At 53.2% G+C, this 27,889-nt stretch overlaps 11 protein-coding genes and 1 non-coding gene across 12 annotated transcripts; 8 read left to right on the top strand and 4 right to left on the bottom strand.

The window, feature by feature from the left end:
* Positions 1–838: 838 nt before the first annotated feature.
* B0H65DRAFT_150809 (uncharacterized protein) lies at positions 839–3,299 on the top strand. Its single transcript, XM_062821079.1, has 3 exons — positions 839–1,116; positions 1,184–2,583; positions 2,654–3,299. The coding sequence occupies exons 1-3, from the start codon at positions 979–981 to the stop codon at positions 2,868–2,870; spliced, it is 1,755 nt and encodes a 584-aa protein (XP_062682638.1). The 5' UTR covers positions 839–978; the 3' UTR covers positions 2,871–3,299.
* Positions 2,964–4,463, top strand: B0H65DRAFT_150804 (uncharacterized protein). Its single transcript, XM_062821078.1, has 2 exons — positions 2,964–4,137; positions 4,442–4,463. Exon 1 carries the CDS (start codon positions 3,340–3,342, stop codon positions 4,114–4,116), a length of 777 nt encoding a protein of 258 aa, XP_062682637.1. The 5' UTR covers positions 2,964–3,339; the 3' UTR covers positions 4,117–4,137; positions 4,442–4,463.
* B0H65DRAFT_t153 lies at positions 3,753–3,837 on the bottom strand. Its single transcript has one exon. It is a non-coding gene; the product is annotated as a tRNA-Ala (tRNA).
* Positions 4,464–5,485: 1,022 nt separating the features above from the next.
* On the top strand, positions 5,486–6,269 carry B0H65DRAFT_547378 (glutathione S-transferase; the record flags this gene model as incomplete). The annotated part of the gene is made up of 2 exons (XM_062829514.1): positions 5,486–5,539; positions 5,631–6,269. 2 exons carry the CDS (start codon positions 5,486–5,488, stop codon positions 6,267–6,269), a joined length of 693 nt encoding a protein of 230 aa, XP_062682636.1.
* A 216-nt stretch (positions 6,270–6,485) lies between these two features.
* B0H65DRAFT_460747 (putative necrosis-inducing factor-domain-containing protein) lies at positions 6,486–7,541 on the bottom strand. The gene has a single exon (XM_062826557.1). The coding sequence runs from the start codon at positions 7,410–7,412 to the stop codon at positions 6,879–6,881; it is 534 nt and encodes a 177-aa protein (XP_062682635.1). The 5' UTR covers positions 7,413–7,541; the 3' UTR covers positions 6,486–6,878.
* Positions 7,542–8,562: 1,021 nt separating this feature from the next.
* Positions 8,563–9,078, bottom strand: B0H65DRAFT_507623 (putative necrosis-inducing factor-domain-containing protein; the record flags this gene model as incomplete). Its single annotated transcript, XM_062828152.1, has 1 exon — positions 8,563–9,078. One exon carries the CDS (start codon positions 9,076–9,078, stop codon positions 8,563–8,565), a length of 516 nt encoding a protein of 171 aa, XP_062682634.1.
* A 1,922-nt stretch (positions 9,079–11,000) lies between these two features.
* B0H65DRAFT_150796 (NAD(P)-binding protein) lies at positions 11,001–12,229 on the top strand. The gene is made up of 3 exons (XM_062821077.1): positions 11,001–11,614; positions 11,675–12,031; positions 12,092–12,229. Exons 1-3 carry the CDS (start codon positions 11,018–11,020, stop codon positions 12,182–12,184), a joined length of 1,047 nt encoding a protein of 348 aa, XP_062682633.1. The 5' UTR covers positions 11,001–11,017; the 3' UTR covers positions 12,185–12,229.
* A 1,443-nt stretch (positions 12,230–13,672) lies between these two features.
* B0H65DRAFT_570449 (uncharacterized protein) lies at positions 13,673–17,344 on the top strand (the record flags this gene model as incomplete). Its single annotated transcript, XM_062830452.1, has 3 exons — positions 13,673–14,892; positions 15,181–15,278; positions 16,278–17,344. Coding segments are annotated over 3 exons (2,385 nt in total), but the record flags the coding sequence as incomplete, so codon positions are not given.
* A 1,090-nt stretch (positions 17,345–18,434) lies between these two features.
* B0H65DRAFT_150778 (uncharacterized protein) lies at positions 18,435–20,703 on the top strand. Its single transcript, XM_062821076.1, has one exon. The coding sequence runs from the start codon at positions 18,694–18,696 to the stop codon at positions 20,551–20,553; it is 1,860 nt and encodes a 619-aa protein (XP_062682631.1). The 5' UTR covers positions 18,435–18,693; the 3' UTR covers positions 20,554–20,703.
* B0H65DRAFT_547372 (RmlC-like cupin domain-containing protein) lies at positions 20,678–21,272 on the bottom strand (the record flags this gene model as incomplete). The annotated part of the gene is made up of 2 exons (XM_062829513.1): positions 20,678–20,994; positions 21,080–21,272. 2 exons carry the CDS (start codon positions 21,270–21,272, stop codon positions 20,678–20,680), a joined length of 510 nt encoding a protein of 169 aa, XP_062682630.1.
* Positions 21,273–21,690: 418 nt separating this feature from the next.
* Positions 21,691–24,210, top strand: B0H65DRAFT_150752 (uncharacterized protein). Its single transcript, XM_062821075.1, has 3 exons — positions 21,691–23,617; positions 23,692–23,812; positions 23,913–24,210. Exons 1-3 carry the CDS (start codon positions 21,832–21,834, stop codon positions 23,941–23,943), a joined length of 1,938 nt encoding a protein of 645 aa, XP_062682629.1. The 5' UTR covers positions 21,691–21,831; the 3' UTR covers positions 23,944–24,210.
* A 717-nt stretch (positions 24,211–24,927) lies between these two features.
* B0H65DRAFT_460736 (Oxidoreductase, molybdopterin-binding domain-containing protein) lies at positions 24,928–27,541 on the top strand. The gene has a single exon (XM_062826556.1). It carries the CDS (start codon positions 25,048–25,050, stop codon positions 27,490–27,492), a length of 2,445 nt encoding a protein of 814 aa, XP_062682628.1. The 5' UTR covers positions 24,928–25,047; the 3' UTR covers positions 27,493–27,541.
* Positions 27,542–27,889: the final 348 nt, after the last annotated feature.

Raw genomic sequence — 27,889 nt, 5'->3', positions numbered from 1 at the left:
ATTTTGCGTTTTCACCGTTAAAAATGGCCGGTGAAAATCGTGTTCCTTATACTTTTTGACATCTTTGTACCTTTTCACCCGGGTTACACTTTTTATTCACCCGGTGAAAAGAATCGCCCCGCTTTTTAACCTTCTAGCCAACTAGAGCTCAAAACCACTTTTTCACCCGGTGAACAGGAAAAAGGGTATTTTGCAAATTGCATCAACCACTGAACACGCTGAAATAGTACTGAAGCCGCTATAACCAGCTCAACTCCAACGTCAAGATAATAGAATTACCATTTTTACCCAAAACTATCACAGAGTTTGGTATCCCGGTGAAAAAGCCGGTGAAAAAGCCGGTGAAAATTGGTCCGTGCAACCTTTTCACCCGAAGTACCTTTTTCCCCGGTGAAAAGGCCCAAAAAAAGGCTACGGATCACGCCCTAAAAGTCTAAAAAGACGGTCAAAGTGGCCTGTGCACCCTCCAAGCTGACTCGGCTGAACTGCCCTGTCTCAAGCCTGCCCCGTGAGCTGTTGCCCGCCCGCTTCTGTCAAAATGCAGCCTGGCGGCAGGCATCCGCTCTCGCAACTGCCCGCCGCGCGGCCCAATGGCGGGGTCGAGGCCGCCAAGGTTCCAGCTTCCAGGTCGTCCTTTCAGCAGAGGAGCCACTGAAAGGTTCCTGGACGGCATGTGGACTGCTTCCGGGACCCTGTGACTGTCATGACATGGACAACGTCTTTGACCAAAACAACAAGCAAGCCAGAGACCATTCCGTGTCTCTTGGTCATCTCCCACGACATCCGAAACTTGACCGATTCCAAGGAACAAACAATGAAAACTGGATTCCCCAACATCGATAACCCATAATCATCGCCCATCCGAGTTGCAAGTACCACCTCCGTTGCGATAGCTTCGAGTAGCTGTCATTGTGGTTACAACAACGGCGACCAATCCATTCCCGCGACGACCGACAAACAGAAAGATATACAACAATCATGGGAAGCGCGACGATAGAGGCCGGGAGCCGGCCCATGAATGTCAAGGAGATATCCGAAAAGGCAAAACAATACGACTGGAATCCCCGGATTGGCTTCAAGTTTTGGGCGCGCGCTGCCAACACCATCCATCATGAGGTTCGTCACAAGTCTGTAATGGTCGCAATCCCAAGAACAGTAGCTGACTATAATCCGGTGGTTAAAGGGTCAAATCTACCTTCAAGAAGGAAGCATAGCTCAAGCTTACATGTTTCTCCTCCGCTACTGCACCCTCGTCCTCGATGATATGGCGAAGCACCCCGAAGCCAAACACCCCGAAAACCGAGTGCTGATGAGGCAACTCAACGCACGCATAAACACCGTGGTTGAACAGCTTGAACAGCTCAAGCCCCAAATAGAGGAGGCCTATGAGAAGTGGCAGCAGCTCACGGCCAGCGTACAAGACAGCAGGGAGAAGCGACGATCTACATCTTCGCAATACGCCAGGCACGCTGCCAACGATGCTGCCCTGTCATGGAACCATATTTCGCAGGCTAAGATCCTGGATGCTGGACAAAACCAAGAGTTGGCAGTCGACTTGGCTAGGGAAGCGCTGCTTAAGCGACGGAGACGTCGACGACAAGAGAACGCTGATGAGGATGAGCGCATACACAGGACGTCAGATGGTTACAAGGAAGAGAGAGGCTATAATGTGGACAGGAGACAACAGTATCCTACTCCCCCACCAACGAACAATCGCTACTCGGAGGATGACGACCTTCGCCGGCAAATGGAGGCCACAAGACGACAATTGGACCGCTCAGGAGGCTACGGGATTTCGGAAACTGACAACGGCATCAGTGACACTGACAGCTATCGATCTGTAAACTATCACTACCCAACCATCAAACCAACATCTACTTATACCTACGACTACCCGAAACCGGCGCCGCGGCCGGAAAGCCCAAGACCACAGCCACCACTCCCGCCCAAGGTGATACCCTTTGAGCGACCAGTACCCGTCACCAGACCTCCTCCTCCACCGCCACGCCCGCGGAAGGGGTCGGGGTCCTTGAGCAGAGATTCAAGGAGGAGTGGTATGCTTCCTAGTCAGACCATTCGACTGGTAAACGACGAGGACGATGTCGACGAAAAGCCCGCAAGACCGCCCAAAGTCAGCGAACCGCCGCCGCCAGAGGAGAAGCCGAAAGAAGCGAACAAAGTCACCTTCCGCCCGGTTGCCTACCTCGAAAGCGGCGAACCGCTCCGATCCGTATTCCTCCCCAGCGGCCTCCGCCGCCGTTTCCTCGAACTTGCCCGCGAAAACACCATCAGGGAGCTGGAGATGTGCGGCATTCTCTGCGGCACGCTAATCAACAATGCCCTGTTCATCACCTGCCTGCTCATCCCGGAGCAAGAGTGCACCCCTGACACGTGCGAGACCATCAACGAGGAAGCGTACGTCACGTACTGCATTGAGAACGACTTGCTCGTCCTTGGTTGGATCCATACCCACCCAACGCAGACTTGCTTCATGAGCTCGAGAGATTTGCATACCCATGCTGGATACCAGACTATGATGAAGGAGAGCATTGCCATTGTTTGCGCGCCTAGATATGATCCTTCGTAAGTTTTTCCGTCCTCTCACCCCTCCCCTTCCGAGCATCACCAGCTAACGTACCCCAAAACAAACCAGATACGGTATCTTCCGCCTCACCGACCCTCCCGGTCTCCCGCACATCATCAACTGCAACACCCCCGGCGTCTTCCACCAGCATGCCATTCCCTCAGACGAGATTTACTGTAGTGCTCGTCATGCGCCGGGGCACGTGTTTGAGTCAAGCAGGGTTGACTTTGAGGTGGTGGATCTCAGGCCTGAGGGGTCCAAGGTACCGCAGTTCAGGAGGTATTAGGGATCACCTTCGACTCCCTCGGCCACGGCAATGGAGATGGAGAGGAAGTTGAGAAAGAGTGTGAGTCATGGGTTTTTGGTTGGGAAGTTTTAGCGCTTGCTTTTGGTTGGCGCATGTTGGACGAGTTGTCGTTGCTGAAGAGCTCCATGGGCAAAAGCATATTTGAGGGCTGGAGTTCAAGACTAAGTAAGGTAAATGGGTAGCATAGCGATGGCGTTCATGGTTGGCGCAACATATTGTCAGGTCCAAGGGGCCATGAAGGAGCATAATCTCGGACTCCTGGGAAGGCTGAAAAGAGATGGCGATGGGATGGATGACGGCAGGTTTCTCAATTTGGCTTTGGTTCATATTCTATTCCACACGAACATAGACATCATCCATACGGTTATAAGAAGGCTACTTGACAGCCAATTCTGGTCGGAAATTGTGGTCTGAGTGACCTCTCGGCCTCTGTCGTCAGCCGTAGTGTATGATGGGCGATTATCGTCCAATGTCAACCTGTAAGCCAAATCTGTATCGGAATCAACGGTGTGTCATGCTATTTATGCGCTTGAGCGGTTCACGGTCGAGAACGTTCAAACCGATCCCAAAAGTCTCGGTGTTCCTTAAAGACACCCTCGGTCTCTTTGTCCACTACTATCTGTCGCACTTGTCAAGCAGAAACGAAGTTCCGAAAGTGCCACGAAGTAGTCATCATCGACCAATCCACAACGAGAGTGACACCGTACAAGTACAACAGCCAAACAAAAACCCACCAAATAACAACGGCATGCAAGAAGACGGCTCAAGCGACATGTTTCCTTTGCAACACCAAAAGAAAAAAAGAAACAATGCCCACACAAGGGGAAACAAGGCAAAACAGAAAAAAATTGGCAAAAGATTTGGACGAGCTGGGAATCGAACCCAGGACCTTTCGCATGCTCGGAAACATGCTAAGCGAACGCTCTACCAACTGAGCCACACGCCCTGTGGAACCTTATTGGTTATTGTTGGAGGATGTTGCCGATGGTGGCATTATGAATGGATAAGGTATGAGAGCAGGACGGGTGGGAGGGACTGTCGGAGCAACATTGAGAATGAAGGAATTGTCCTGATGTCTCATTTGCAACGGTTATGTTGTCCATCAAATTATTGGCCGAGATATTATCTATGGTGTCGTCGAAGATCGGTCGTCGTCAACTCGTGGAAGAAGGACAGGACAAGTTCGTTCGAAGTTCGGGCGATGGTGACCCCCGATGCCCGGTGAGGTGAGGGGAGAAAGTTAATTGTTAGTGCATCACCACCCCGTGATCGGTTCCCCGACAACATTTTCTGGTGTTCTCCCCTCTTGGCGATGTTGACATTCTCTTTGCTTGTGCTTCATTATTCACACCAGAGTATGCAATTCTTCGAGTTACCCATCCGGGGGGCATCTATATTTCATATTTTCTCCTCGACCTCAGGTTGTCTTGTCCTTCCTTCTTATCGATCGAGGTGATCCCGGGCAAACATTCTGCCTGCCGCCTTGCTGTCTCTGAGCTTTCAGCCCAGCTTGCTGCCAAATCATCACTGATACTGATTAGTAAGTACAGGCTCCACATTTCACCTCCACGGTGCTTCCCCGCGGAGCATCATGATCAAGATACAACCGCCAATTCAGGGGTCGAAGTTTCGAGAATTGGTATTCGCTCGAGAGTATCCATTGGTTCCGGAGAGTTTCTGCATTGAGCTTTTGGTTGTCTTTTTTTCTGGGGTAGAACTGAAGTGAAGACGAAACGAAGCAGACGACAGGAAACGGATCACAGAGTGTCTGTCGACAGTGTAACCCATCCCATTCTTCGTTGCCAAAATGCCAACTGGCAGTGGCGCGCGGGAGTTGTTATCCCGTCAATCTGGATGAAAAGAGCTGAGAAACGCCGAACTGATTGCTTTTTGGTGCGCTTTAATCCCAACGTCGTCCGAGTTTGCTAGGACTCTCAACAATGTTGTTGTACACTGCGACATATGCGATGACAACATATCAACAGCAAACAGTCCATACACTACAAGTCGGGATGAAACGTGGTATTTATCGAGACCAGGCACTATCTCGAGCTTGTTTCACAAAAAGGGTCTCGTCCATTCGGTGGAGTCTTTTCGCCGGCACTTGAGGAGAACCTTGTCTTGGCATTTTTTTCAGGAACACTTTGCACGACCGCCGATTATAAATGGGCGTTTTGAAACCCACCTGGCTAACCTAACCGCTGACTAATTCTTTAGATGAGTGACGATCCCCCAATGGAAGCTGATGGATAGTTGCAGTCTGGAACCGTCTATCCTGTAGTTTTGGTGAGGAGAGGAGAAGTGACTGTGGAGAAGTAGTAAGAAAGTTTCCGATTTGGCCAGTTTTGGTTTATGCTTGACAGCATCGAGGGCGATGTCGATCCGCTCGGTTGCTTCCGAGATGGAGACACAATAATGCTTGACAAGCTTGACAAGACTTGACAAGCAAAGACACAGGGGTCCTTTTGTCCAGATATATAAACTTACTTCATCACGCCATCCATAACTCGGATCGCAACATCACATCGACTCTCTACACCTAATACCTAATACCACAACACCCAACCAATCCACCACAGACAACAAACATCAAAATGGCTCCCTTCGCCACCATCTACACCTACCCCAACAACATCCGTGTTCAGCGGGTACGTCCACCCCTTTTCCCTTCCTTCCCATTTCCTTCTCTTGTCCCCCCTTCCCAACAGACTGCAACAGTAACTAACCCACCCCCCTTAGGCCCAAGCCGTCGCCAAGCTCAACGGCCTCGAAGTCCTCGAGGACAGCGACTTCAAGCTCGCCACCCCTTCGGACCCCAAATGGGCCGCCATCCTCGCCAAGTTCCCCTACGGCAAGGTCCCCGCCCTCTCCACCGCCGACGGCTCCCTCAACCTGACCGAAGGCCAAGCCATCGTCCGCTTCCTCGCCGACTCCGGCCCCAAGGCCGAGCAGCTTCTCGGTCGCACCGCCGTTGACCGTGCTCTGATTGAGCAATGGGCGTGCTTCTCCGAGCAGGAGCTCCTGGCGAACTTGTACCCGTGCATGTTGATGGTCATCAGGCCGGATATGGTGCCGTATACCCCCGAGGGGTATGAGTCTGCTGCTGCCAAGTTTGAGAGGGCGGTGAAGAGAGTGGAGACGGAGTTGGCGAAGGGCAATGGCAAGTTCTTGGTTGGTGAGGAGGTCACGGTTGCCGATGTGATGGTTGCTGGCGCCTTGATCTTGGCGAGCAAGTGGTTGTTGGATGCCGAGATGAAGAAGAACAGCGCGCCCAGTGTCGAGGGATACCTTAACGGTTTGTTGGAGATTCCTGAGCTGAAGGAGGCGTTTGGCGAGATTGTTACTGTCCAGGAGCGCGTCCGTCCCAAGACCGAGTAAGGAAAGCGTTGATGGGGTTGATGCGTGGGTATGATACCATGGTTAGAACAACAAAAAGTTAATGAAAATGGCGATTATCAAGTTATAGATCATGTTCACGGCGAGTTTCGCGATTGTCTCATGCATGGTGTGGGGAAGGCAACGAGTTGATTGAAACTATGTGTGATGAATAGAATGGAAGCCCGTCCAGAAGTAAAACCTCCATGAGACTTCGATCTCCGACCACCCGTCAGATATCAATGCACAAGCGCAAGATATACTGACTACCTGTTCAAACCAATCTCAGATTACTTTGATGTCCCCAATCACCTGTCATTATACCCAGCCAGCATATGCATCCAGTCCAGAACACCCGTTCCCAAATGTCAACATATGCCATACGAGAAACCCATGTTTGCCGAACCCAAGCATGCTATGTGTCCCATGTCCGTCCATGCAAAGAAAAGTGAGAGTGTCCACCGTGAAAGATTCCGCCGCCCCAGAAATGAACTCCGACGCCAGTGAAATCAAGTGGTGGTGCTGCCAGCAGACGCCCAGTGTACTGTAGTGAGCCATTGGTGACGAGCTGCCTGCAGCTTTCGCTCAGCGAGGACTGAGCTCGAACTCAGCTTAGGTGTGGTAAAGACCGTAGATGGCGGGGCTCGAGTGGCCAGGAAAATCACTAGGGCAATAGGCGTAGCCCTCGGCGCCGACAACTAGGCGGCCATCGGGCGTGGTCCAGCGGAAGTTGTCAATCGAGTAGTGGATGAAGTCTTGAATGTCCTTGTTGCACATCTCGATCAAGTCACCATTCGGATATTTGTCAAGCTTGCTGGCAATGTTGACAGCGCAGGTGCCGTGGCTGAGAATCTCCCTGGGAATGGTGTCGTGCCAGGACCAGCAGATGGGGGTGTGGTCAAAGTCGGGGATGATTACGTCCGCGATGTAGCGGCAGTCCTCAACGAGCGGGGAGGCGGCTGTAGTCTTGGTCACGTACTTGTCCCCGGAGCAGTCGTGGAACAGCATGTGGGGCAAGCCATCGCCCTTGGTGAGAACGTTGGTGTCGTTGTGGTCAGCGTCATGCTTGAACGCGCCGAGGGCGGGAGCAGCGCTGGCCAGAGCAGCAAGGCTCGGGATGAGGGCGATGAGTGTCTTGACGAGCATCTTGACGAGATGAGACAACAGAAGAGTGAGGTAGTCTTGTGATATGGCTCGCTTGTTGTTTTGTCGATGGTCAAGGTGAGAGAGTGGTGATCCAAGTTTTGAGCTTGAGAAGATCCGTGAGAGGAGTGGTAATGGATGAGGGAGGAAGAAAGAGAAGAAAAGTTTGTGGGAGGAAAGACCCCTCCTTTATACCTGCCCGATGGGTTGTTTGCCCTCGACTCGAGGATCATCCAGCGGTACGTTCCTTCCAAGTCTGGAATCTTTCCAAACTTCAGACGAACGATAACGAGTGATTTTCTCTGGCAAATGACCACCCCTCATCCGACTTAGCGGGACTTTTGTGTTTCATCTTGCTGCACCTTTTATCTTTCCGTCCAGCAAGGTTCTCGCCGCTTCCATTCTCTTTTCTCGATCTGGTACCGCATCGGGAGTGACATGATAGGGCTTGGCTGCCCTCCTCCCAGGTCTTGGAGGTGACAGCCTCGGTTCTCGAGCGAGACTCGAGCGAAACTGTGGTTGTACCAAGGATCGAACCACCCATACCATGTTTTGGTGTCATCTCCGTCGTGGGACGACATGCCCAGAATGGGATGGGTCTGTGGCCATTCGGAGAATCCCAAAGATAGCAATAGGGCCTTTGCGAGTTTGCGGTCATGTAGTTTCCATCACCCTGCTTTCACTTGGCGATCACACCTGGAAATGCTGTACATCTTGGGTCGTGAGAAATGCAGACGGCGCTGCCACCTCGACGGAACAGAAGTTATGCTTAGATTATTGCCCCGTGTACTATCCCACAAGCTCACTATCGCCATCATTAACTAGTACCTCCCCGCCAAGAATCGCGGCCTGAGCCTAAAGGCTAACTAAAATACAGAAACACAAAGACGCGGATGATAGTTAGCCGCAAGGTAGCACAAAAATCGACTGGTGAGATAATTCTCCGAATAATCCCCCCCATGACTCACACTACCTCATTCCGTGATACAAATGCGGAGAGATTCTCATGAACAGAGGCGTACGGATGCTACCAGCAACCCGGTAAGAGACCGCACGTAAGGGGTGCGGAAGATGTGAGCTGAGACCCGTCAGATTGGCCTCATTTCTCCCTCAGACACTGCCGTGTCCTGTGTCCCTGTCGGCCGAAGCTGCCTCAGAAATCATCATCAGAGTGGTAGATGCCCCAGATAACTCCATCCTGCCAGCTCATCAGGCTGTCGCACCAGAACTCGCCCTCTGCTCCAACGTGGTAGTTCCCGTCCGCATCTTGCAATGCGAACTGGGCGACGGCCTCGTCGATTCGGTCAATGATGTCGTCATTGCCGACTTTGAAGATGTCGAGGCCGTCGAAGCCCCAGACTCCGAAGACACAGGTGCCATACGTTGCAAGATTGCGGTGGTGGCTCGACATAGTCCTCCACTCGCCGTCCTTCGCAATGTTACGTTGTAGATGGTGACAGTCTTCAACGAGTGATGATTCAGGGGTTGTCTTATTCTTCATCCAGATGCTTCCCTGGCACTTGATGACTTGGGAATTTTGCTGCGGCGATGTGGAGGAGGCAGTACAGTTATCCTGCGGAGAGGTCGGACCCGAGACTGCCGCCGGGATGGAAAGAACGCTGGAAGCAATGGCCAGGATAGCCCCAGCAAACATGATGGCGAGATGCATCTTGAAAGTCTAGATCCCGTCTGTATGAAACAGTTAGTGCCCAAGACCCCAAGACCAGACGTCATACCGGTCGATATGACGATCTCCCCAGAGAATGGAAGTCACCTACCTAAGGTACTTCTGAATGCGTGGTCTGGTATTATGGCAAAGAGTGTATATGCAGGGCGCGGTACCCGTAATTGAGACAAAGGAAAGTCCAAAATGGGAGACAATCAAGGGGCTTGCAGGTTGCAGATGAGGCTGATGTTGTACAACAGGGCGAAGAGAGCAGAGGGAAAAGTCCGACGCAGACAGACGAGCGCACGTCCGTTTTATCTCCGTGAAGTCAACATGGGTGAATGGCCTTCCAAGCTCCCAGAGAAGGTCTTTGTTTCCATTTATTCTTCTCTTGGTCCTCCTAGGCAGATTCCACTTGGAATTGCCTTCATCCTTGGCGGTTAGGTGCAGCTGTTTGTTGTAGAGCAGGAGTGTCAGGAGAAAATTCGTCCATGTGGAAGGCGTGATGATTGCCAGTCTGTCCAGAGTAGGTGGAGGACCTTAACTTCCCGAACTGAGCAAACATGAACGCTGACCGGAGACGGAAAGAACAGTTGACCGCCACAGATGGACGCTCTGAGATTCGTAGAGCTGTTCCCTTTGAGATCCACGATGGAAGGAGGCAGGTGGTAGTACGGGAAGGCAACCCGTAGAACTGGAAGGAACGTGGAGGGGTAACATGGTTGTCGACTTCTCGAAACTGGGAAGGCGCAGTCCTTCCTCATCTGCGGGCTCCCTTGCAGTGATGCCTTGCTTGGTACCTCGCAGATGAGAATGCGGCTGGGAAAGTGCGTCGGGAGCGACAACTGATGAGGCCCGTTTGGCAAAACTGCCCCTGAGGAGGCAAGAAGAGGAAGGTAATTCTTGGAGGAAGCGAGGCGTACCTTTCAGAGAAACCTCGGGTTTGCTTCTTCCTTCACGTCTCGGAAAGTCCAGCTTGATCTTTTCACTTCCATTGTCTCCGGCCATCCCTCCCTTCACGCCCACTGGGACTTCCTGCCAGATTATGCAGTCCGCAGCACGCATCCGACCGATGTGGCAATGTCGGGCAGTCTGCACTCTGCACTGCCGGGATCCCAATTACCGACGTTGTTACCTTCCACTTCGCCGAGACATCTCACCGTGACCTGACCATCCGGGACCGCACTTCCACGAAGCGGACACAATCATGGAAATAGAAGAGTAGACAAGTGCGACATGCGTCTTTTCATGTTGTGTCGACACTGCCATTGCAAGCTTACTCGCACCGCAGCGATGCTGATGGAACCCATTGGCCGCAGAGAAGCTGCTGATTCAATTGTCCCACCCACTTCCAACTCAGCTTCGCCCTCACCGTACCACGCCGGATACAATCGTTTCATTCTCAGTCAAGAAAACAAGCTGGTCCGTTTCAGTCCCAACAAGCCTAGACCCAAAGGTCAGCATCCCATGGGACGAAGTGAAGCAAACTGGCTGATCGTGACGAGAATTCAGGTCCGTACACGAGCAGCTCATCACTAGTCTTGACATGAGCTATTTGCATCGCGTGGTACCAAGAATGCTTCTTTGCCATGTGGTAACAAACACCAACGGGCAACGGCTTTGTTTACTTTGTTCCAGGGGGCAGATGCCATACCCCTGAATCCAACAATTGCTGTTGTGACAGGTTGTCTTGGCGTAGCACCGCAGCTGCCACCACATACAACCCCAAAGTAAGAACAACCCCTGCATAATATTACTATTATCGATATTGACCAAGCCACCTTTGCCTTTTGCAGACGTAGTCCTGGGTCTGGTGGGTAAGTGAGGGGTTTAGTCCTTGGCCAGCTTCTTCCAGCCTCTCAGAAGTCGTACGAGCGAGGTAAGCTGACGCCGTCCACTCCCCAAAAGTATCACCAACTTCAACACTCTGACCACAGGAACCATGGCACAGGAAAAGAAACTCATCGTTGTTGTCGGCGCCACGGGCAATCAAGACGGTTCTGTCGCACGCCGCTTCCTTCAAGACCCCCGATATGCGGTCCGCGGCCTAACCCGCAACCCTTCGTCTGCAGCTTCCCAGGCCCTTGCGGCACTGGGTGCGGAGATGGTAGCCGCTGAGCTCCATGACCCAAAGACTCTCGATGCCGCATTTGCAGGAGCGAACATCATCTTCAGCGTCACCCAGTACTGGGAACCCTTCTTCCGCCCCGACTGTCGCGCCACGGCCCAGGAGCTCGGCATAACTTGCCGTCAATACGCCTACGATGTTGAGTATCGCCAGGGAAAGAACATTGCCGATGCCGCGGCCAAGGTAGTGGACACGTTGGAGGACAATGGCTTCCTGGTATCGACCCTGAGCCACGCCCGGAAGTGCAGTGGCGGGAAGTTCACGGACTTGTATCACTTTGACTCCAAGGCCGATATCTTCCCCGACTATGTGCGGGAGAACTACCCGGCACTGGCAGCAAAGATGTCTTGCGTGCAGACGGGCTTCTTCATGACCAGTCACGCCATTCTTCCAAACTCGTATTTCCAAAAGGTGTGTTGCCCCTTTTTGTTCAGTTGCTTCTTTGAGAGAAACTCACCAGTTACGCAACAGCAAGCCGATGGCTCTTTCCACATGCGCTTCCCATGCTCGCCCAACACGCTGATCCCCCATCTGGATGTCAACGGCGACACTGGAAACTTTGTGTATGCCGTTCATCAGATGCCTCCGGGCAAAGATTACATCGCCATGGGCTCCCACGCGACATGGCCCGAGTACCTGCAGGCATGGGCAAAGACAGCTGGAGTTCCCGCGGAAAAGACCGTCTACGAACAAGTGTCAGTCGATGACATGATAGCGGACACCGCGGATAGAGACACGGGCATTGAGGTGGCGATTATGTTTGCCTACTCTGATGATCCCGGGTATGGAGGTGGCATGGATTTGGTGACGGCGGAGGATATGAGGAAGGTGAGTTGATCATGAACGAGAAGCCCTACAGGAGAAGTTCGTACTGACAGCTATAAACAGGCGGGGATTGAGTGTCCCATGACGAACTTGGAGGAATGGATGAAGAAGCAGGATTGGTCGGCTGTTCTGAGCAAGTGCAGTTGCAACACCTAGCAGCGCCAGAAGCAACAACATCGGAAATGGTGGAAGCACTGGCAACGACTGAACATCGAATCTTCAGCGCAAGTTATTTGCCGCGACGTTTACTTTACATCAGTCAGGCTCCAGACACTTGGGCTCTTTCCAGGAGGGGGTTCGTCCCAAACCAAAGGTCCAAGGTGAGGTGAAGCCCAACGTGGACCGATACCGATAAATGTCACATGGTTGGATTGACCAAATGCAGAGGACCGGCGTCCCGAGAATACGGGACGACGGGACCCCTGATCAACCGTCCCGTGGTCCCTGGATTTGGGCCCTGGGGTTCGGGATACCAGTGACGTCGGAACGCGGGAAGAAAACCGAATATGAAGGCATAGCCTAATGTTATGGGTCATTCATGACCACGAATAACCCGAAAGTATACGGTATAAGGACAGGGAACCACGGCGTTGAAATCTGGCTTGCTCTTTCGAACACTCTGTCGCGCTGAATGTTCCTTCCAGACCAATGACTCGGCCACTGCTCATACGTCAAACGGGCGGCCTGAAGAACAGAACCGCCTTGAGATTGCGCGCTGTATCCCGTCATCACCATTAGACACTCGCGCCGGACGCAAGACTGACGTACCTGGTGATGATACCCAGGCTCTTTCCCGCCCGCCGTCGTCTGGTCAGAGTCGGGTGCAGATGTCAAAAAAGGTTGAAGTTCGGACGACCGCCAGCTGGCCACTGTGGATCACCACTTCTGGAAAGAAGCCTCCACATTCTTGGAATCCACACAGTCTAGAGAAACCTGCATTCACCTCTTGCTACTGTGTAGGTTGTGCGGGGACGGAACCTGTAAACCATCAGATGTCGACATTGATCCAAGATATGAGTGGAAGAAAGATCTTGGGGAGTGGTCCTTCAGAGATTTTGACATATCAAAGTTGGGCGTTTGCCCGTTGTTCTTGTTGTCAAACTGGAAGGTCATTCCGACGGGACACAGTGCAAACAGCTTATCTTTGATGCGTCTAATGGCTTTAGTCGCCCCTAACCCTCCTCTGTTTGGCTGGTCCGATAAGGATTTGCTCGCACGGTGACGGCCAAACTGACATCCAAAATCGACACTCCTCTGTCTCAGCTCTCTCCACCGAGAACTTCACTCGAGTTCTAGAATCACGACGTTAACCTAACCTTTCTCTTTTCCTTCAGGGATTCCTCTCTTGGAATTTTTCTTTTTTTTGCTTTTACGCTGATTGCCTTCCTTCTTTCATTTTGCATTTTCTCTGCTGATACTCATCTTGACAGCAGTGCGCCTAGGTACCAGTTTGCTGTCCAGGACCATACCGTCGTCCAGCTGTTCTCGAGTCTCGACAGTTCGACGCCCACTTCGTCAATGCGAGCAAAGTCCGCGCCCTCTTCTAACCGGCGGCGCTGCGGGGCCATCAAAATCTAAATCACAACACAAGCAGCGTCTACGACCTCTGTCAAGAGGGTGACGTTGCCGTCAGCCATGGTGTCTTTCAACCGGCCCCCAGTCCTTTACGGCTTTGACCCGGAGATACAAGAAGATCACCCTTTCGACGAGGTCTGGTCAGCTGGATTCATATCCAAAGCCTACACTGATGAGGAAGACCCCGAAGTTCTGCGATTTGACGCGGACCCGTCGCTCAAGACAGAACTTAGGTATGGCAATAATGTGTTCGTACTCTTCAAGGCCCTTTGCTGGTGCGGCGAGTTCTGGGGCCAACAAAACTTCTGGACTGCCATGGCTAGAGGCTATAGCGGCACCAAACCTAGCTACGTCAGGGAGTTGGTCTATATGCTTGTAGACGCGCGAAAGACTGCTCTGCAAGGCCTGACCGGTGTTCACAACTCACCCGTTACCCATGTTGTCGATGACTTCATTAACTGGCTGGACCAGTACGGCCCTCAACTTACCAGCCACAACGCCGGCAAACCTACCGATCCAAACCTACTCTCCACTGCCGACGCTTTCTTCAGCAGTATGAGGGGTAAATGTATCAATTTCAACAAGATACCCGTCTTACTCATTGGGCTAAAGCCACGCCTCCAGAACCCTCAACGGAACAGGCCTCAAAACCATCGTCAAGACCCGCTTGACCACCAAAGGCCGCCGAACCACTTCCCGCCGGCTCGCTCGAGGTCGCCTCCCACCATGCCTGTCAAGCCTGAAGCACGAACTGGCGGTACGGGCTGGGAACTAAACAGGGAATTCACACAACATCCCATGCCGCTGCGGAAGCGATCGGGGTCACCATATGCCCAGGACGAGTTTCACCCGCCCAAACGGCATCACAGCTCTGGACGGTACCCAGAGCAACACTCACCACGACAATGGCATCCGGAGCAGGGTCCTCCATCACGACAGTCATATGAGGATGAGTACCGTGGATGGCATCAATCCGGAGAACGGCTGCCACCACGGGGCCCGCGCTCCGAGGAGACGTTCCCGCCTCGATCGCCTGCCGGATTGCCGCCTCGACCACCTACCCCGCCCCGTGCTCAATCCCAGCTGGAGAAGCAGCAAGGTCACGATCAACAGAGACACGATCAACAAAGGCTCAAGCAGCAGCAAATGGAGGACCAGAAACTCAAGCAACGGCAGCTCGAGGACGAGATGCTTAAGGAGCAGAAGATTCAGGAGCGTCGGCTTGAGGTGCAAAAGCTCGAACAACAAAGAATCGAGCTTGAAAAACAAGTCCAAGAACACCAACAGTTGTTGGAGAAGCAGCGACTCGAGCAGCAGAAACTTGATCAACAGAAGCTTCAGGAGCAAGCGAAGCTCAAAGAACTCCAGACTCTTGATGGACAACAGCAAGAACGAATCCGGCTACTTGACGAAAGGACTCAGAAGCAGGCTACAGAATCTCGGAAGCGACTCGAAGAGAAACGCAAGCGGGTCGAAGCTCAACAGGCGGAAGAAGCTCGGAAGCGCCTCGAAGAACAAAAGCGACTCGAGGAACAGAAGAAGCTCGAGGAGCAGTGGAAGCTTGAAGAGCAGAAGAGACTCGAGGAGGAGCGCCAGCAAGCCCAAGCTCAGAAGCAGGCTGAAGAAGCTCGGAAGCGACTCGAAGAGGAACGCAAACAGGCCGAAGCCAAGAAGCGTCTTGAGGAGCAAAAGAGACTCGAGGAGCAACAGAGACTCGAGGAGGAACGCAAGCAGGCCGAAGCTCAGCAGCGACTCGAGCAAAAAAGGCTTGAAGAGGAGCGCAATCAAGCCGAAGCTCAGAAGCAAGCCGAAGCTCAGAAGCAAGCCGAAGCTCAGAAGCAAGCCGAAGCTCAGAAGCAAGCCGAAGCTCAGAAGCAAGCCGAAGCTCAGAAGCAAGCCGAAGCTCAGAAGCAAGCCGAAGAGCAACGCAAACGCGAGGCGCACAAGCGAGTCGACGATCAGAGAAGAATGGAAGTCGAGGAGCAGGAGAGACTCAAGCAAAATCGCCAGGAAGAACGCAAACTTGAGGAGATGCGCCACTCTAAACGTATGGATGAAGGCAAGGGCACCGCACATCTTTCAAGCTCGACCATATCAACCGTTCAAGCTCCAGCCGCTCCGCCCTTTGTTTTCGGATTCACACTGAGGAATCAGTTAGAGCAAGCCAATAAGAAGAGCTCGGAGTTGCATGGGTACAGATCCCAGTCTAATAAAAAGGGGAGTCCGTTCAATTTAACTCGGGAGCGTCTCTTACTGTGGAGAGGGCGCTTGGTAGTGCCAGAGGGTCCGCTGCGAATGAACGTTATACAGGAATGTCACCTCGGACACGAAGAGGTACATTTCGGGAAGCAAAAAACTAGAAAAAAACTTTTTGACCAGTACTGGTGGCATGGCATAGAGGTGGACATGGACCGTTTTCTTGACAATTGCCCTGATTGCCAACATCACAAACAAGTCTCACAGTATAAGCCGAAGGAAAGGGGACGCACAGCCTCTACTACTCAACTGAGCAGTCAATCATTTGCTCCCAACAACCAGGATCAGCAGCGCGATAACCCTAGGACTGCCAATAGCACAGGCCCATCGGAAAGCAGTGGCACTTCGCTCAGCACAACCAACTCCCCTGCACCTTCTCACCCTCCTGAGGCCGTTGTTTCGGTTCCGTCTGTCTCAGAAAAGACCGACACTCCCGGACCGCGACCCTCACCCCATCCGTCCGTCCTGTCTTCGGACGAAGAAGTTGCTGGGTGGAAAGAGATGGTTTCCACGCTCGAGAAGAAACTGGCGGACACTGAGGGGCAGCTTAAGGCGGCTGCCGTGATTCGCCCGCTTGAAAGAAGCATTAGCAAGTTCCAGTCGGATGTCAGCGCTCTCCATGGAGAGATGAGCACCCTCTTCAACTCATTCCAGTCCATGGTGGACATAATGGCTCTCGTACAGGAAGATACCATGTGTATCAAGGAAAATGTCGAAGGCAAACAGCAGCAACACGGTGGAATTGACGAGATCTCGCTTTCTGTAGATGATGTCAAGGCGAACGTCGCATTGGTGCTGAGCGAAATCTTCGACCTCCGCCTGCAGCACCAACAGCTGGAAAAGAGGGTTCTTGCAACACCCTTTAGGGCTGCTCCGTCTAGGGACTCGGAAGCTCTAATGACTGCCCTGGCTGCCATCTCGCAAAAGGTCGACGCCTTGAACAACGAGGTGTCCGATTTGAGAAAAGAAGGCCAGGCGCAACGGGATATTGCACCTCCACCTACTGCGAACCCTGACGACCTCAAAGAGATCATGGGTGTCGTGAAGATGATTTCTGATAATGTTGACGTGCTTAAGAGTGAAGTGATGGACTTGAAGAAGGATCGTGCTCGGACGGACGACACATCCAACTCATCAGCAACCACCAGCGTTTCCGTCGACGCCGGGCTTATCAAAGCACTGTTCGGGGAACAGAAGGCTCTGATTCAGAGTCAGAGCCAAAAACTGGCCAGAATGGCGAACGACATATCGAGTCTACGAACTCAGGTGTATGCTTCTGGTAGGACTCAGCCTCAGCCGAAGAGCTTGAAGCAAGCCATGGCGGCTGCAGAGAAAGACTTGCAGCACCATCTCATAACGATGCAGAATTACCGAAATAAGATGGCCGAGCGAGGGAACCCGCCACCGACTGTCGTAGCTAACATGGCCGACATGTGTCAGACGTTGGAAGAGTGCATCCAGTATTCCAAGACCGGACAGAAGTAACGACACCAACAACACTTGGCGAAATGGAAATTACGACTCCACGAGATGCTGTTGTCATCCTTTACTGGAGTACTTTGAACTATCAATACATATTCCACTGGGTTCTCGCCGCCGGTAGCTGCCTCGAGCATTGATACGCATACGAGCACTCCCATGAAGTCTGTTGGGACCATCCGGACGGCTCCTTTTCACGACCAGCACGAAGTATGGTGTGCACGACAACTGAACAACTTTTAATGTGAAGCTCCAGGTCTCCGTGCTATTCATGGTTACTCCCTAATACCGTGCACGGAGACACTGGTCTGTAGTTTGCCGACCATGTTACGAGCATGTTTAGAAGCTACTATGAAGTTACCATGAAGTTACCTTGCCAGATATAGAACGCCATTATCTTGGAAGGCCGCAAGCCGCATCATAGAGCCATAAGTAGACCAGACAAGCGGTATATCACACCTAGTTACCAATAGACGACCTCATTGCTAATTCGTTTGCGCCATATGGGCTATGCGGAGTGTTGACGTTCGATCAAGTCAGCCGGGCCGCCTATGAGATCTCAAAGCGATCTTTGACAGCAAATGTTCCACGAAAGCCACTAACGGATTGGTGCACGCACACTTCTGAGTGGATTTAAATGCTCTGGTGCCATGATAAACGGTGATAGTTATGAAGACCAATGCTGACTAGAACTAACACAAGGAACTAAACAACAGTTTGCTCGCCTGATGGCGCACCAGACGCCAGACGCAACCTGAAGTTGCAGAACAAGCAGAGTTTCACGTAAGTGAGATATCCTGTCTCATACAAGCAAGGCTCCATCCGAGGGCTGAGGCCTATCTCTTGAGATGGCAACTGGCACCTACACCCGGACATTCACTTCAAAGCTGAAGTGAAACGGTGAACTTCATATTCACCCAAGAGTGACTCATACCTTTTGTGCCCTTCCTCGAACGCCGACAGCCCAGGGGAAAGTAAACAAGGAGACGCACGGAGATGCCTACAATGACGTCATATGGGCCGCCTGGGGTCTGGGCCAATCGGCAGTATTTGAACGGAGCCCTAACTCTTTTCTCGCTTGAAACCTAGTCATTCTCACCAGTTGCCATTTCTGTTGGGAACATTCTTCTTTCGGTATTTCGTTTTGGGATCTTCAGTGGAATGACATTTCTTTGCTTTGGGATTTGCGGCGTGCATTTTGTTGACTATTTTGAACACCAACTCGGACCACAACAGTTCTCGCAAGATGCTGACTCGCGCATGAACGCACCCGAATAAAAACACCACTATACCCACGGCGTCAACAAGTTGACAGGGCACAAGGATTAAGGCTTCAATCAGTACCAACCGCCATAATGGTAGACGACACCTTTCCGCGCCTCATCTTCATCCGCGTTTGCATCCTCCTCCTCCAATACGCTCCCCTCATCGAAACCGTCCTCCTCTTTACGGCTGTCACCCTCCGCTACCCTCCCTCTCCCTTAATCTCCTATGTGCAGCAAATCGCCTCCTTCATCCCTCCCTCGCTCCTCGCCCTCCTCACCTCCCCCACCACTATCCTCCTCCTCTCACTTCTCCTCACAACCGAGCTGATCTACATCACCACCCTCTACCTCCCGCACAAGTTCAGCCTCACACATGAAGCCGTACACCCCCCCTTACCCGGTCGAAAGGAGCGGGAAGAGCTCTTCGACAGGGCCTTGGACAGCACGACGGATTGGGATGAGTACCTGAAGCTATGGTTCCTAGGAGCGGATGTGGAGGAAGTGAAGAGGGAGAATGTTCGGGAGTTCTTGCTCTGGGCCTTCTTTGACAGGGACGGGGAGACAAAAGGCGACAATGAAGATATTAAGGAAGAGCTGGAATCGTACCTGGCCAAGATCGAAGGCCTCCTCGGTCGGAAACTCCCGCCAGGCCGGGGTACTGCTACTTCTTTGCGGCTGACGTTCGATGCGATCGATACCCGGTACCGAAGTGTGGTCTGGTACGGCGTTATTGCGCTGTTGGATCTGGTTACGCATTTCATGTTGGCGTGGTGTGGGTATACGCACTACCGACCGTCTCGGTCTCGGTCTCGGTCTTCACGGTCTCGGTCACCAACAGCAGAAGGGGCAGCGGCATCCCCGACATCAACACCAGCCAAGACAACAACCACCCTCTTCCCACCACGCCTCCAACATTCCATCCCCCTGATCCCCTCCAGTCTCCGACACCACACTTCGCCCACCCAGCACCTCAGCTACTACCTCCGTCCGCACCGATCACGCACCCAACCGCCGGTGGTCTTCATCCACGGCATCGGCATTGGCCTCTGGAGCTACACTACTCTTCTCAGCTCACTCAAATCCTCGCACGCCCTAAAAGGGAAGGAAGATGATGGACAAATAGGCATCCTAGCCATTGAGCTCCTCCCCATTTCCTCTCGACTTACGGGCTCCGGACCGGAGCTGCCGGCTGTGCTTACCCACGGGGAGTTTTTGAGGGAGTTGGAAGCCGTTCTAGCCTACCACAATAGCGGAGATGGCGGGTTTCCGCTGGATAAAGGCTTCACGCTCGTGACGCACTCGTACGGGAGCACGCTTGTGGCGCCTATACTGAGGTCGACTAGGCCTTTTATTGTTACTCCATCTGATCCCTCTGCGAAGACGAAGGAAGGTAGTGGAAAAGGCAAGAGTCTAGCGTCCCTGACGAATACCCTCATCCTCACCGACCCTGTTTCTATTTGTCTTCATTTACCCTCGGTAGCGTACAACTTCACCCGCCGCGCGCCGAGGAGTGCGAATGAGTGGCAGCTGTGGTACTTTGCTAGTACCGATTTGGGGATAGCGAGGGCGTTGGGAAGAGGATTTTTCTGGAGGCAGAATATTCTGTGGAGGGAGGACTTGGTTGCTTTCCTTGAAGGGGACGGGAAAAAAAGGGTGGTGGTTTGTCTGGCGGGAAGGGATCTGATTGTTGATAGCAAGAGCGTGAGGGGGTATTTGGGATGGGGGGGATCTGGAGATGATGGTGGTTTGGGTGAGGGTGAGGGTGTTGAGTGGAAAGGGAGGGGGAAGGGACAGATGATGCGCAAGAGAATGGGGAATGGGGTGGAGATCGTTTGGTATCCGCGGTTGGATCATGCGCAGATGTTTGAGAGTGAGGAGACGTTGAGGCCGGTGTTGGAGGTTATTGGGGGGTGGGATGGTGGGGGAGATGCGGTTGAAATAGTGTCTTGATGGATCTTGTTTACCAAAGGGGACAAAAAACAAAGGGTATATTAACTTTCCTCACAACCGCACCGCACTCCTCGCTAGATATCATCAAAACCCACATTAAGCAAGCATAAACAAAATCACCAACTCAGGCCCTCGAAGGCGGATACTCAGCCTTCCCCCTCCCCCATCCCTTAAGATGCACCTCAACCGGATGACCCCCACTGCGAATAATCACCCAATGCGCATCCTGCTCCGCCGACTCGTTCAAAACCTGGTGTTCAGTCCAAGCCGGGACGGCAGCAAAGTCACCCTGGCCAAGCTCATGCCGTTCCGGTTCGCTGCCTTCCACTTCGTCTTTGGGCGCTGTCAGCAGCACGCCGCTGCCCGAGGCGACGTAGATGATGGCGTCTTGTTCGCCGTAGTGGCGCACGGTGGAGTAGGAGTTGGGGGAGAGGATGAGGACTTTTTTTTCTCTCGCTATAGTTACCAAGTGACCAAGTGCAGCAACAACATAAGTTTATGTGATGGACGAAAAAAAAAAGCATACCCGTTGAGCAAACCTTATCCAACTTATTAACCACTGCATCCCGGCTGTAAACGCGCACTCGATGACTTTTTCCGTCGGCGGTCCCGATGACCGGGGGTATTGGGGGGATTATATCGGTTTTTCTGGTGACGGAAATGGAAGAGGGCAGGATCATGGGGAGGATGTCGTCGATGATGGGCAGGAGGGAGGCCATGATGGCTATGAAACCCATGCGAATGCGAATGGATGGTGAGGAGATGCGAATTCGGAAAGTGGAGGGAGGGAGGTTGGGGATGGGGTCTAGATCGGAGGTCTTCTTATTCGGGATGGAGAACGATGGTGTGAGGAGGACGGGATGGTTGGCGGCAATGATGCATCGTGATGCACCGTGATAGGCGCCGTGATGGAGTGAACCCTTCCATTTGATGTGATGGGCATCTTGCATTGCTATTGTTAGAACAGTACCGCTGTAGGCAGCTGTGCTTTGAGGGAGTAGTGTAGCACACTAACAGATAACATCCTGCTGCCATCCTTGCTCGCCATGCGTCTGTGTCCCATTGATCACCAACACGGAGCGGGCAGAGGTGGGGTAGCGGAGCGCCTAAGCACTAACAAACACTTACACGCTAAAATCCCACTTCGTCACCATTTCTCAATTCATTTCCATTCCTACATCTCTGCGCTCGTCGCCAGTTCCAAATCATAACAATTGTGTAACCTCGTGTACTCCTTCTGCTTCTCATACGGCCTCTGATCTACGTAACTGTAAAACTATGGAGGGCAATCCCGCAACCCAGTCGTGGCCTGCGCCATGGCACCACATCCTGCCGTCACCTACGCAACACACAGATAATGCTGCCGCTGCCGATGAAGACCCCCATCACCGCCAGACGCCTCGGATACACGCAGAACCGCTGGACTTGGACGTTTACACCACCGAAAGCCAGTCCTTCTGCTCGGCCACAGACTCCAATTCCGAGCGCGTGGCGGAATACATGGCGTCGCAACAACGTTTGCATCCCTTCTCTCCCCTCCTCTCTATACTCGGTAGAGTCGATACTGACGAGAGGGACATTGCAGATCAAGTTAATAACTTGCCCGAACAAACAAGTCCCCTCGTCCATCTCCCTCCCGAACTCCTCGAAGGCATCTTTGACCACCTCTCCGCCATTGACCTCGTCGCTGTCTCGGCCACCTGCCGTCATCTACGCACCATCGCCACGTCCGAGTTCCGCTGGCAAGGCCTCGTCCAAGAAAACGTGCCCGGGTACAGAGTAACCTCCTGCTATCCCTACACTTTGTTCCGCCAACTCTACAAAGCCCACGACCCGCGCTGGTTCCTGCCCAAATACAAGATATGGTTCGCCGACGACAGCCTCTATGGCCGTCTAATCATCGCCCGCTTTGACCAGCGCCGCGGCTGCATCGAAGGCTACCAACTCGTCGCCTCGGTGCCCAACAACGACCTCTGGGACGATGACGTCCTGGACAACGGCACCATGATCCGCAAGCACGACTTCCGCGTGGGCCTGCACCTCGACCAGCCCGTCTTCCAACTCGATCCCGAAAACCAATCGCCCGAAAGCGACAACGCCACCGTCCGTCTCTGGCAAGACCTCGACTCGGTCCGCTACAAAGACGACCCTACCAAACCCAAACCCCACTTCAAAGTCGAAGTCCGCGCCCAAGGCGGCTCCTCCATCTCGGCCGGCTCCCGCAGCCGCTCCTTCCACACCAACTTCTTCCTCGCCAAAGCCCAACGCCTGCGCAACGCCATCCACGACGCCGAAGAGCTCATGGACGCCCACGACGTCCGCGACCTGCTCCACTCCGACCTCAGCCGCTCCCTCTCCCCGCGGGACTACCTCATCCGGAGCGCCATTCCGGGCATCGGAGGCGGCGACGGCCTGCGCAACGCCGTGCCCCACGGCATGATGACCATCCTGCGCGACAAGTACTGGCCGCCGCCCACCATCGAGGCGCCCCATAGGGTGGCCAACGTCGGGCCGGTGGGTGTCAACGGGGGGTATAACGCCGAGGCCACGTCCAAGATTCTGCAGAGCCCGCCTGCCACGAGGGCGGAGATCAGCGATCATGCGTTCCACTTGAGGAGGTGGGTGGAGTTTGGACGGGTGATGAGGGCGCATATTGGCGAAGAGCTGGTGACGTATTCGACGCTGGATGAGAGATTGTATACACCCACGCCTGAGAAGCCATACAGGGGAATCTTTGTGGGGCATTATGGGCCGCATGGGTGCGAGTTTATTTTGATGCATCAGCCTGATGATGAACCGAGAGTACGAGATGCGCAGATTGAAAGGAGGGAGAATGAGACGGATGAGGAGTTTCAGAAGAGGAATCAAGAGTCCAAGGTTTATAGGGGTGGGTTGGCGGGGATTAAGCTCACCGGTGACCCGAATGTGCCGAGGGGGGAGTATACCTTTGTTGCGAAGGATATTGGAGAGGAAGGGTTTGTAAAGGTTGCGGAGGAGGAGGAGTTCGCGGGGGCGAGGGTGGTGAAGGCCAAGGGGCATGTGGCTGAACATAACTTTCGGGATGGTGAGTTTCTTCCGAGTTCCTTACATGACATGTATCTGCTGGAAGACCAGGAAGAAATACTAACGATCAAACAGACGACTGGATAGACTGCGACCTCTTCCTGGCCTCTCACAATCGGCTGGCCCTCCACTGGCACCGATGGGACATGACGAGCGTTTTCGAGCGGGTCGATATTGGCAAGTTTATCGTTCCCGAGTAAGTACTGCTATGAGAGATGATTTTGTCTTGGGCATTTTGAAGCTTTTTTTTTGTCTCGGTATCACGACACGGTAATGACTCTACGAGACGATGGTAGGCTGTATGATGGGCCATGGTTTATGTTGTGAAGTTGATGGCGATGACTGTCTGGTGAATTGAAGGAAGTCTGCATAGCGAGGGTGATGATTATGAAGTGGGTTTCAGGGAAAAACAGGACTGGCTACTTTTATGGTATTGATGAGGAGGTTACGATGGATGAACTGGGTACATATTTGGTGAACGGCGTTGGGGGTTTTCTTGTCGGTTGGTTGGTATAGGAGTATATATGGGTTAATACAAACACGCCGTGTTATTTGCACTTTGTTCTCGCTGTGATGTTCACGATGCCGCCGACTTCCCGTAGACGTTAACACTGGTCGCCGATAACCGCCCGCCCGGGCCCCCCGGCCCCTATCTTATCAGGCCCCTGTTCTCCCGTCCCAGCGGTCATGGCGCCAAGACCAACCCGAAAGTCAGGCGGAACAAACAGCGGATGCAACGCTACAGGATCCGCCCAATGGACCCCCCTGACGTCAAGCGATCCCCCGACGGCAATTGACGGGTCAAGCACTTTTATTCCAAGCACCTTGTTGGCTACAGCAGCCAGCCAGCCAGCCAGCCATCATGCTTTCCCATTACCCAACGCGATGCAGGTACAGGTACCATCTTGACCGACTGGCTGACTGACTGGTTGTACAAAGGTCGGAAGCATGCGTGTCTTGTCGAAAGTGGTTGGATTGCCGGAACTCGTGACCACTTGTTGATTTGTTTGTTTTCGTACGGCGGTGTAAACACTGGCGTGTGGTAGGTAAGGAGAAGTGAAGAAGGAAGGAATTCTACAACTCTGGACGTTGATCTGTGATGACATCTGGATTCTGGATGGGACCTCTTATACCAACAAGTACTCCCAACTTCCAACTTGCGGGTTGTGCTACCTGTCGGACTCTTCGGTCTCTTCTCACTTCTTCCTTTTTCGTTGACGCACTATTCCATTTCCTTTTGCCATTCCTTTGCTAACGATTGCGTGCTTCATCATCGTCGACATTCGGTTCTCGGTGACTAACTGACGGGACGGAAGATCACGGCACTCGGAAGACAACATATCTGAACTTTCCAGGAGAAACCAGACGACATCGAAATCGACATCGACGTAGCCAGCACACAGCTGTACAGCTTGCAGCACCTCGCACGCAATGGCTTCTGCACGGCCTGCCGCCCGCCTCGCAGCCGACCTTCTCCGACTTACACCTCGCCGACCTACACCATTACTAGTACCTACACCACAACCAACAACGACAACCGTCTCGACATTATGTCGGTCCTTCACGATACGCACCCGCTTTCTTCACAACGGTACCTTTTTCACTCCTACTCCCACTCCGCCAAACCCAAAACCGCCAAAACATGACGCTTCTCGAGGTCCAAAGGATCAACGAACCCGAACCCCTCCCCGACAGGCGCGCGCCGCGCCCACTAGTCTGGCCGTAGGCGCTGGCGTTGCTGTCTTGGCTTCCTACCTCTATAACCGTGATCGCGAACGCGACAGCAAGAGCAAGACCAAGACCAATCTCGACAGCAGCAGCCGCACCGACCGAGACGACCGAGACAGAGCGAAAGATCCAGATCCAGATAAAGAACCACCACCACCCTCTCCAGAGCCAGAAACTTCCCAACAACCTGACGATATTACTGCCAAAGAAGACACCCGCGAACCCCTCTCCCTCCCCCGCTACCACCTCTCCGAAATCCGATCCCAGCACTCCTCCACCTCTTCCTCCCCCTGGGTTACCTACGCCGACAAAGTCTACGACATCACAACCTGGGTCGGCGCCCACCCCGGCGGGGACGTGATCCTCCGCGCCGCCGGTGGTCCGATCGAGCCGTACTGGGACATTTTTACGATCCACAAGACTTCGCCCTACGTCCGGGACATTCTGGAGCAGTTTTGCGTGGGGTATATACTTTTGGATGATTTAGACCCGGTGACAAAAAGGCCGAAGATGGAAGAGGTGGAGGACCCGTTCGAAAAAGATCCGGTGAGGGATGAGAGACTGATAACGCATACGGCGAAGCCGAGGAATGCGGAGACGCCGTCGGACTTGGTGGGAGCGGAGTTCAAGACGGGAGAGGACGTGTTTTATGTGAGACATCATATGTGGGTGCCTGTTGTTGATGTCGAAGACCTAAAGAAAGGGGGGAAGAAGTTTGTGTTGAACGTGGAGTTGCCGGATGGAGAGACACGGGGTTACACCCTAAAAGAGTTGAAGGAGAGGTTTCGGAGACATAAGGTTACGGCGACGCTGCAGTGCTCGGGCAACAGACGGAATGACATGACGCGCCACGCCGGCAAGACGAACGGGCTGCAATGGGGCGTGGGAGCGATCAGTAATGCGGAGTGGGAAGGGGTTTTGTTGAGGGATGTGTTGAAGGATGCAGGGTTAAAGGTCGCTGACCCATCTACTGCTACCGCCGTCGTCCAGCCCCCATCTGCTCCCTCCTCCTCCACCTCCGACGAAGAACTGACCTCCCAAAAAGACCTCCACGTGCAATTCTCCGCCCTAGAAGCCTACGGCGCCTCCATCCCCCTCTCCAAAGCCCTCGATCCCACCGGTGACGTCCTCCTCGCCTTCGGCATGAACGGGCGCGCTCTGCCTCGCGACCACGGATTCCCATTAAGGGCCATCGTCCCCGGCCACGTCGCCGCTCGCTCGGTCAAGTGGCTCAACAAGATTGTTGTGTCAGACGAGGAAAGCCCGAGCCAGTGGCAGAGAAGAGATTACAAGAGCTTTGGACCGAATGAGGGCGCGAATCCGGATTGGGAGCGGGCGAGGAGTATACAGGAGATGCCGGTGACTAGTGCTATTACGGGGGTTTGGGTGGGGAGTGATTGTTTCAAGAACAAGAAGAAGGAGGGCAAGCAGGAGCAGGAGGAGGGGAATGGGAAGAAGACGGTGGATTTGGCGGGTGTGGATGGGCAGAAGGTTGGCTGTACTAAGACTACCACCACCGGTACTACCACCACCGGTACCACTGCCACCCCTTCCTCATCCCCCGAAACCAAACCCAACAAAATCCCCATCAGCATGCAAGGCTACGCTTACTCAGGCGGCGGCCGCGCCATCGCCCGCGTGGACGTCTCCCTCGACAACGGACGAACATGGGACCAAGCGGAGCTGATTGACGATTGCAGTAACCCTGCGACTCCTTGTTACGGGAATAAGACGTGGACTTGGAAGAGGTGGAAATACTCTGGCAATTTACCGCCATCTGTCCTCCCTTCCTCAGCTTCCTCCTCTCCCAGCTCTACCTTCTCCAGCAGTAAGCCGGCTAGCGAGGAGGACAAGAAATGCACAACCCTAATAGTCAAAGCCATCGACGAAGCCTACAACACCCAGCCCGAGTCACACGCCGGCATCTACAACGTGCGGGGCAATCTGGCTACGGCTTGGCATCGCGTCAGGATTTGTCCCGAGTGTGTTGCTTGTCCTGATGGAGGAAAGGGAGTCAAGTGGGTGACTGGAAAAGTGATTGGATGTGGGTTTGAGAAGGAGGTGGAGGAGGCGAGGGAGAAGGGGGAGAAGAAGAAGAAGAAGGAGGAGGGGGAGAGTAGTGCGGTTGGGACTGCTGCTGGGAAGTGATTCATGGTATATAGGGGGTGGGATGGCTAGGGCAATGAGCTGTTTTGGAGTTTTTTTTTTTTTTTTTTTTTTTTTTTTTTTTTTTGGGTTGGATAGATGGATGCATTGGATATGGATTGATCGAGGTTAGTACTTGGAAGAAACTCGTGATGGATGAGACTTCACGGGTATGGTTTGAGAAACGAGCAAGCAGGCAAGAGCCAGAAGTACGAGGGTGCTTTAAGTGTAGATACCTGGATTCCGGAGTTGAGGGAACACATCGTTTTTAGATATAACACCTTTATGAAGTAACGTTAACATCTGGGTGGGATGAGCATGCCTACTTAGACACATGGACTAATTCGTTGGAACGAAAGAAACCTGACCTCAACTTCTTCACAAGTTCATAACTGGCGAT

This window comes from Neurospora tetraspora, assembly GCF_033439725.1.
Source record: "Neurospora tetraspora strain CBS 560.94 chromosome Unknown B0H65scaffold_3, whole genome shotgun sequence".
Taxonomy (NCBI): domain Eukaryota; kingdom Fungi; phylum Ascomycota; class Sordariomycetes; order Sordariales; family Sordariaceae; genus Neurospora; species Neurospora tetraspora.
The sequence above is the reverse complement of the archived record's forward strand: the minus strand, read 5'-3'. Positions and strand labels throughout refer to the sequence as shown.

Excerpts from the sequence above, each read along its gene's own strand:
- B0H65DRAFT_150752 (XM_062821075.1), top strand. The coding sequence starts at position 21,832 with ATGGAGGGCAATCCCGCAACCCAGTCGTGGCCTGCGCCATGGCACCAC. Across the intron at positions 23,618-23,691 it reads TGAACATAACTTTCGGGATG|ACGACTGGATAGACTGCGAC; the intron begins GTGAGTTTCTTC and ends ACGATCAAACAG. Across the intron at positions 23,813-23,912 it reads GGCAAGTTTATCGTTCCCGA|GCTGTATGATGGGCCATGGT; the intron begins GTAAGTACTGCT and ends AGACGATGGTAG.
- B0H65DRAFT_150778 (XM_062821076.1), top strand. The coding sequence starts at position 18,694 with ATGGTAGACGACACCTTTCCGCGCCTCATCTTCATCCGCGTTTGCATC.
- B0H65DRAFT_460736 (XM_062826556.1), top strand. The coding sequence starts at position 25,048 with ATGGCTTCTGCACGGCCTGCCGCCCGCCTCGCAGCCGACCTTCTCCGA.
- B0H65DRAFT_150796 (XM_062821077.1), top strand. The coding sequence starts at position 11,018 with ATGGCACAGGAAAAGAAACTCATCGTTGTTGTCGGCGCCACGGGCAAT. Across the intron at positions 11,615-11,674 it reads CAAACTCGTATTTCCAAAAG|CAAGCCGATGGCTCTTTCCA; the intron begins GTGTGTTGCCCC and ends GTTACGCAACAG. Across the intron at positions 12,032-12,091 it reads CGGCGGAGGATATGAGGAAG|GCGGGGATTGAGTGTCCCAT; the intron begins GTGAGTTGATCA and ends AGCTATAAACAG.
- B0H65DRAFT_460747 (XM_062826557.1), bottom strand. The coding sequence starts at position 7,412 with ATGCTCGTCAAGACACTCATCGCCCTCATCCCGAGCCTTGCTGCTCTG.
- B0H65DRAFT_150809 (XM_062821079.1), top strand. The coding sequence starts at position 979 with ATGGGAAGCGCGACGATAGAGGCCGGGAGCCGGCCCATGAATGTCAAG. Across the intron at positions 1,117-1,183 it reads CCAACACCATCCATCATGAG|GGTCAAATCTACCTTCAAGA; the intron begins GTTCGTCACAAG and ends CGGTGGTTAAAG. Across the intron at positions 2,584-2,653 it reads GCGCCTAGATATGATCCTTC|ATACGGTATCTTCCGCCTCA; the intron begins GTAAGTTTTTCC and ends AAAACAAACCAG.
- B0H65DRAFT_150804 (XM_062821078.1), top strand. The coding sequence starts at position 3,340 with ATGATGGGCGATTATCGTCCAATGTCAACCTGTAAGCCAAATCTGTAT.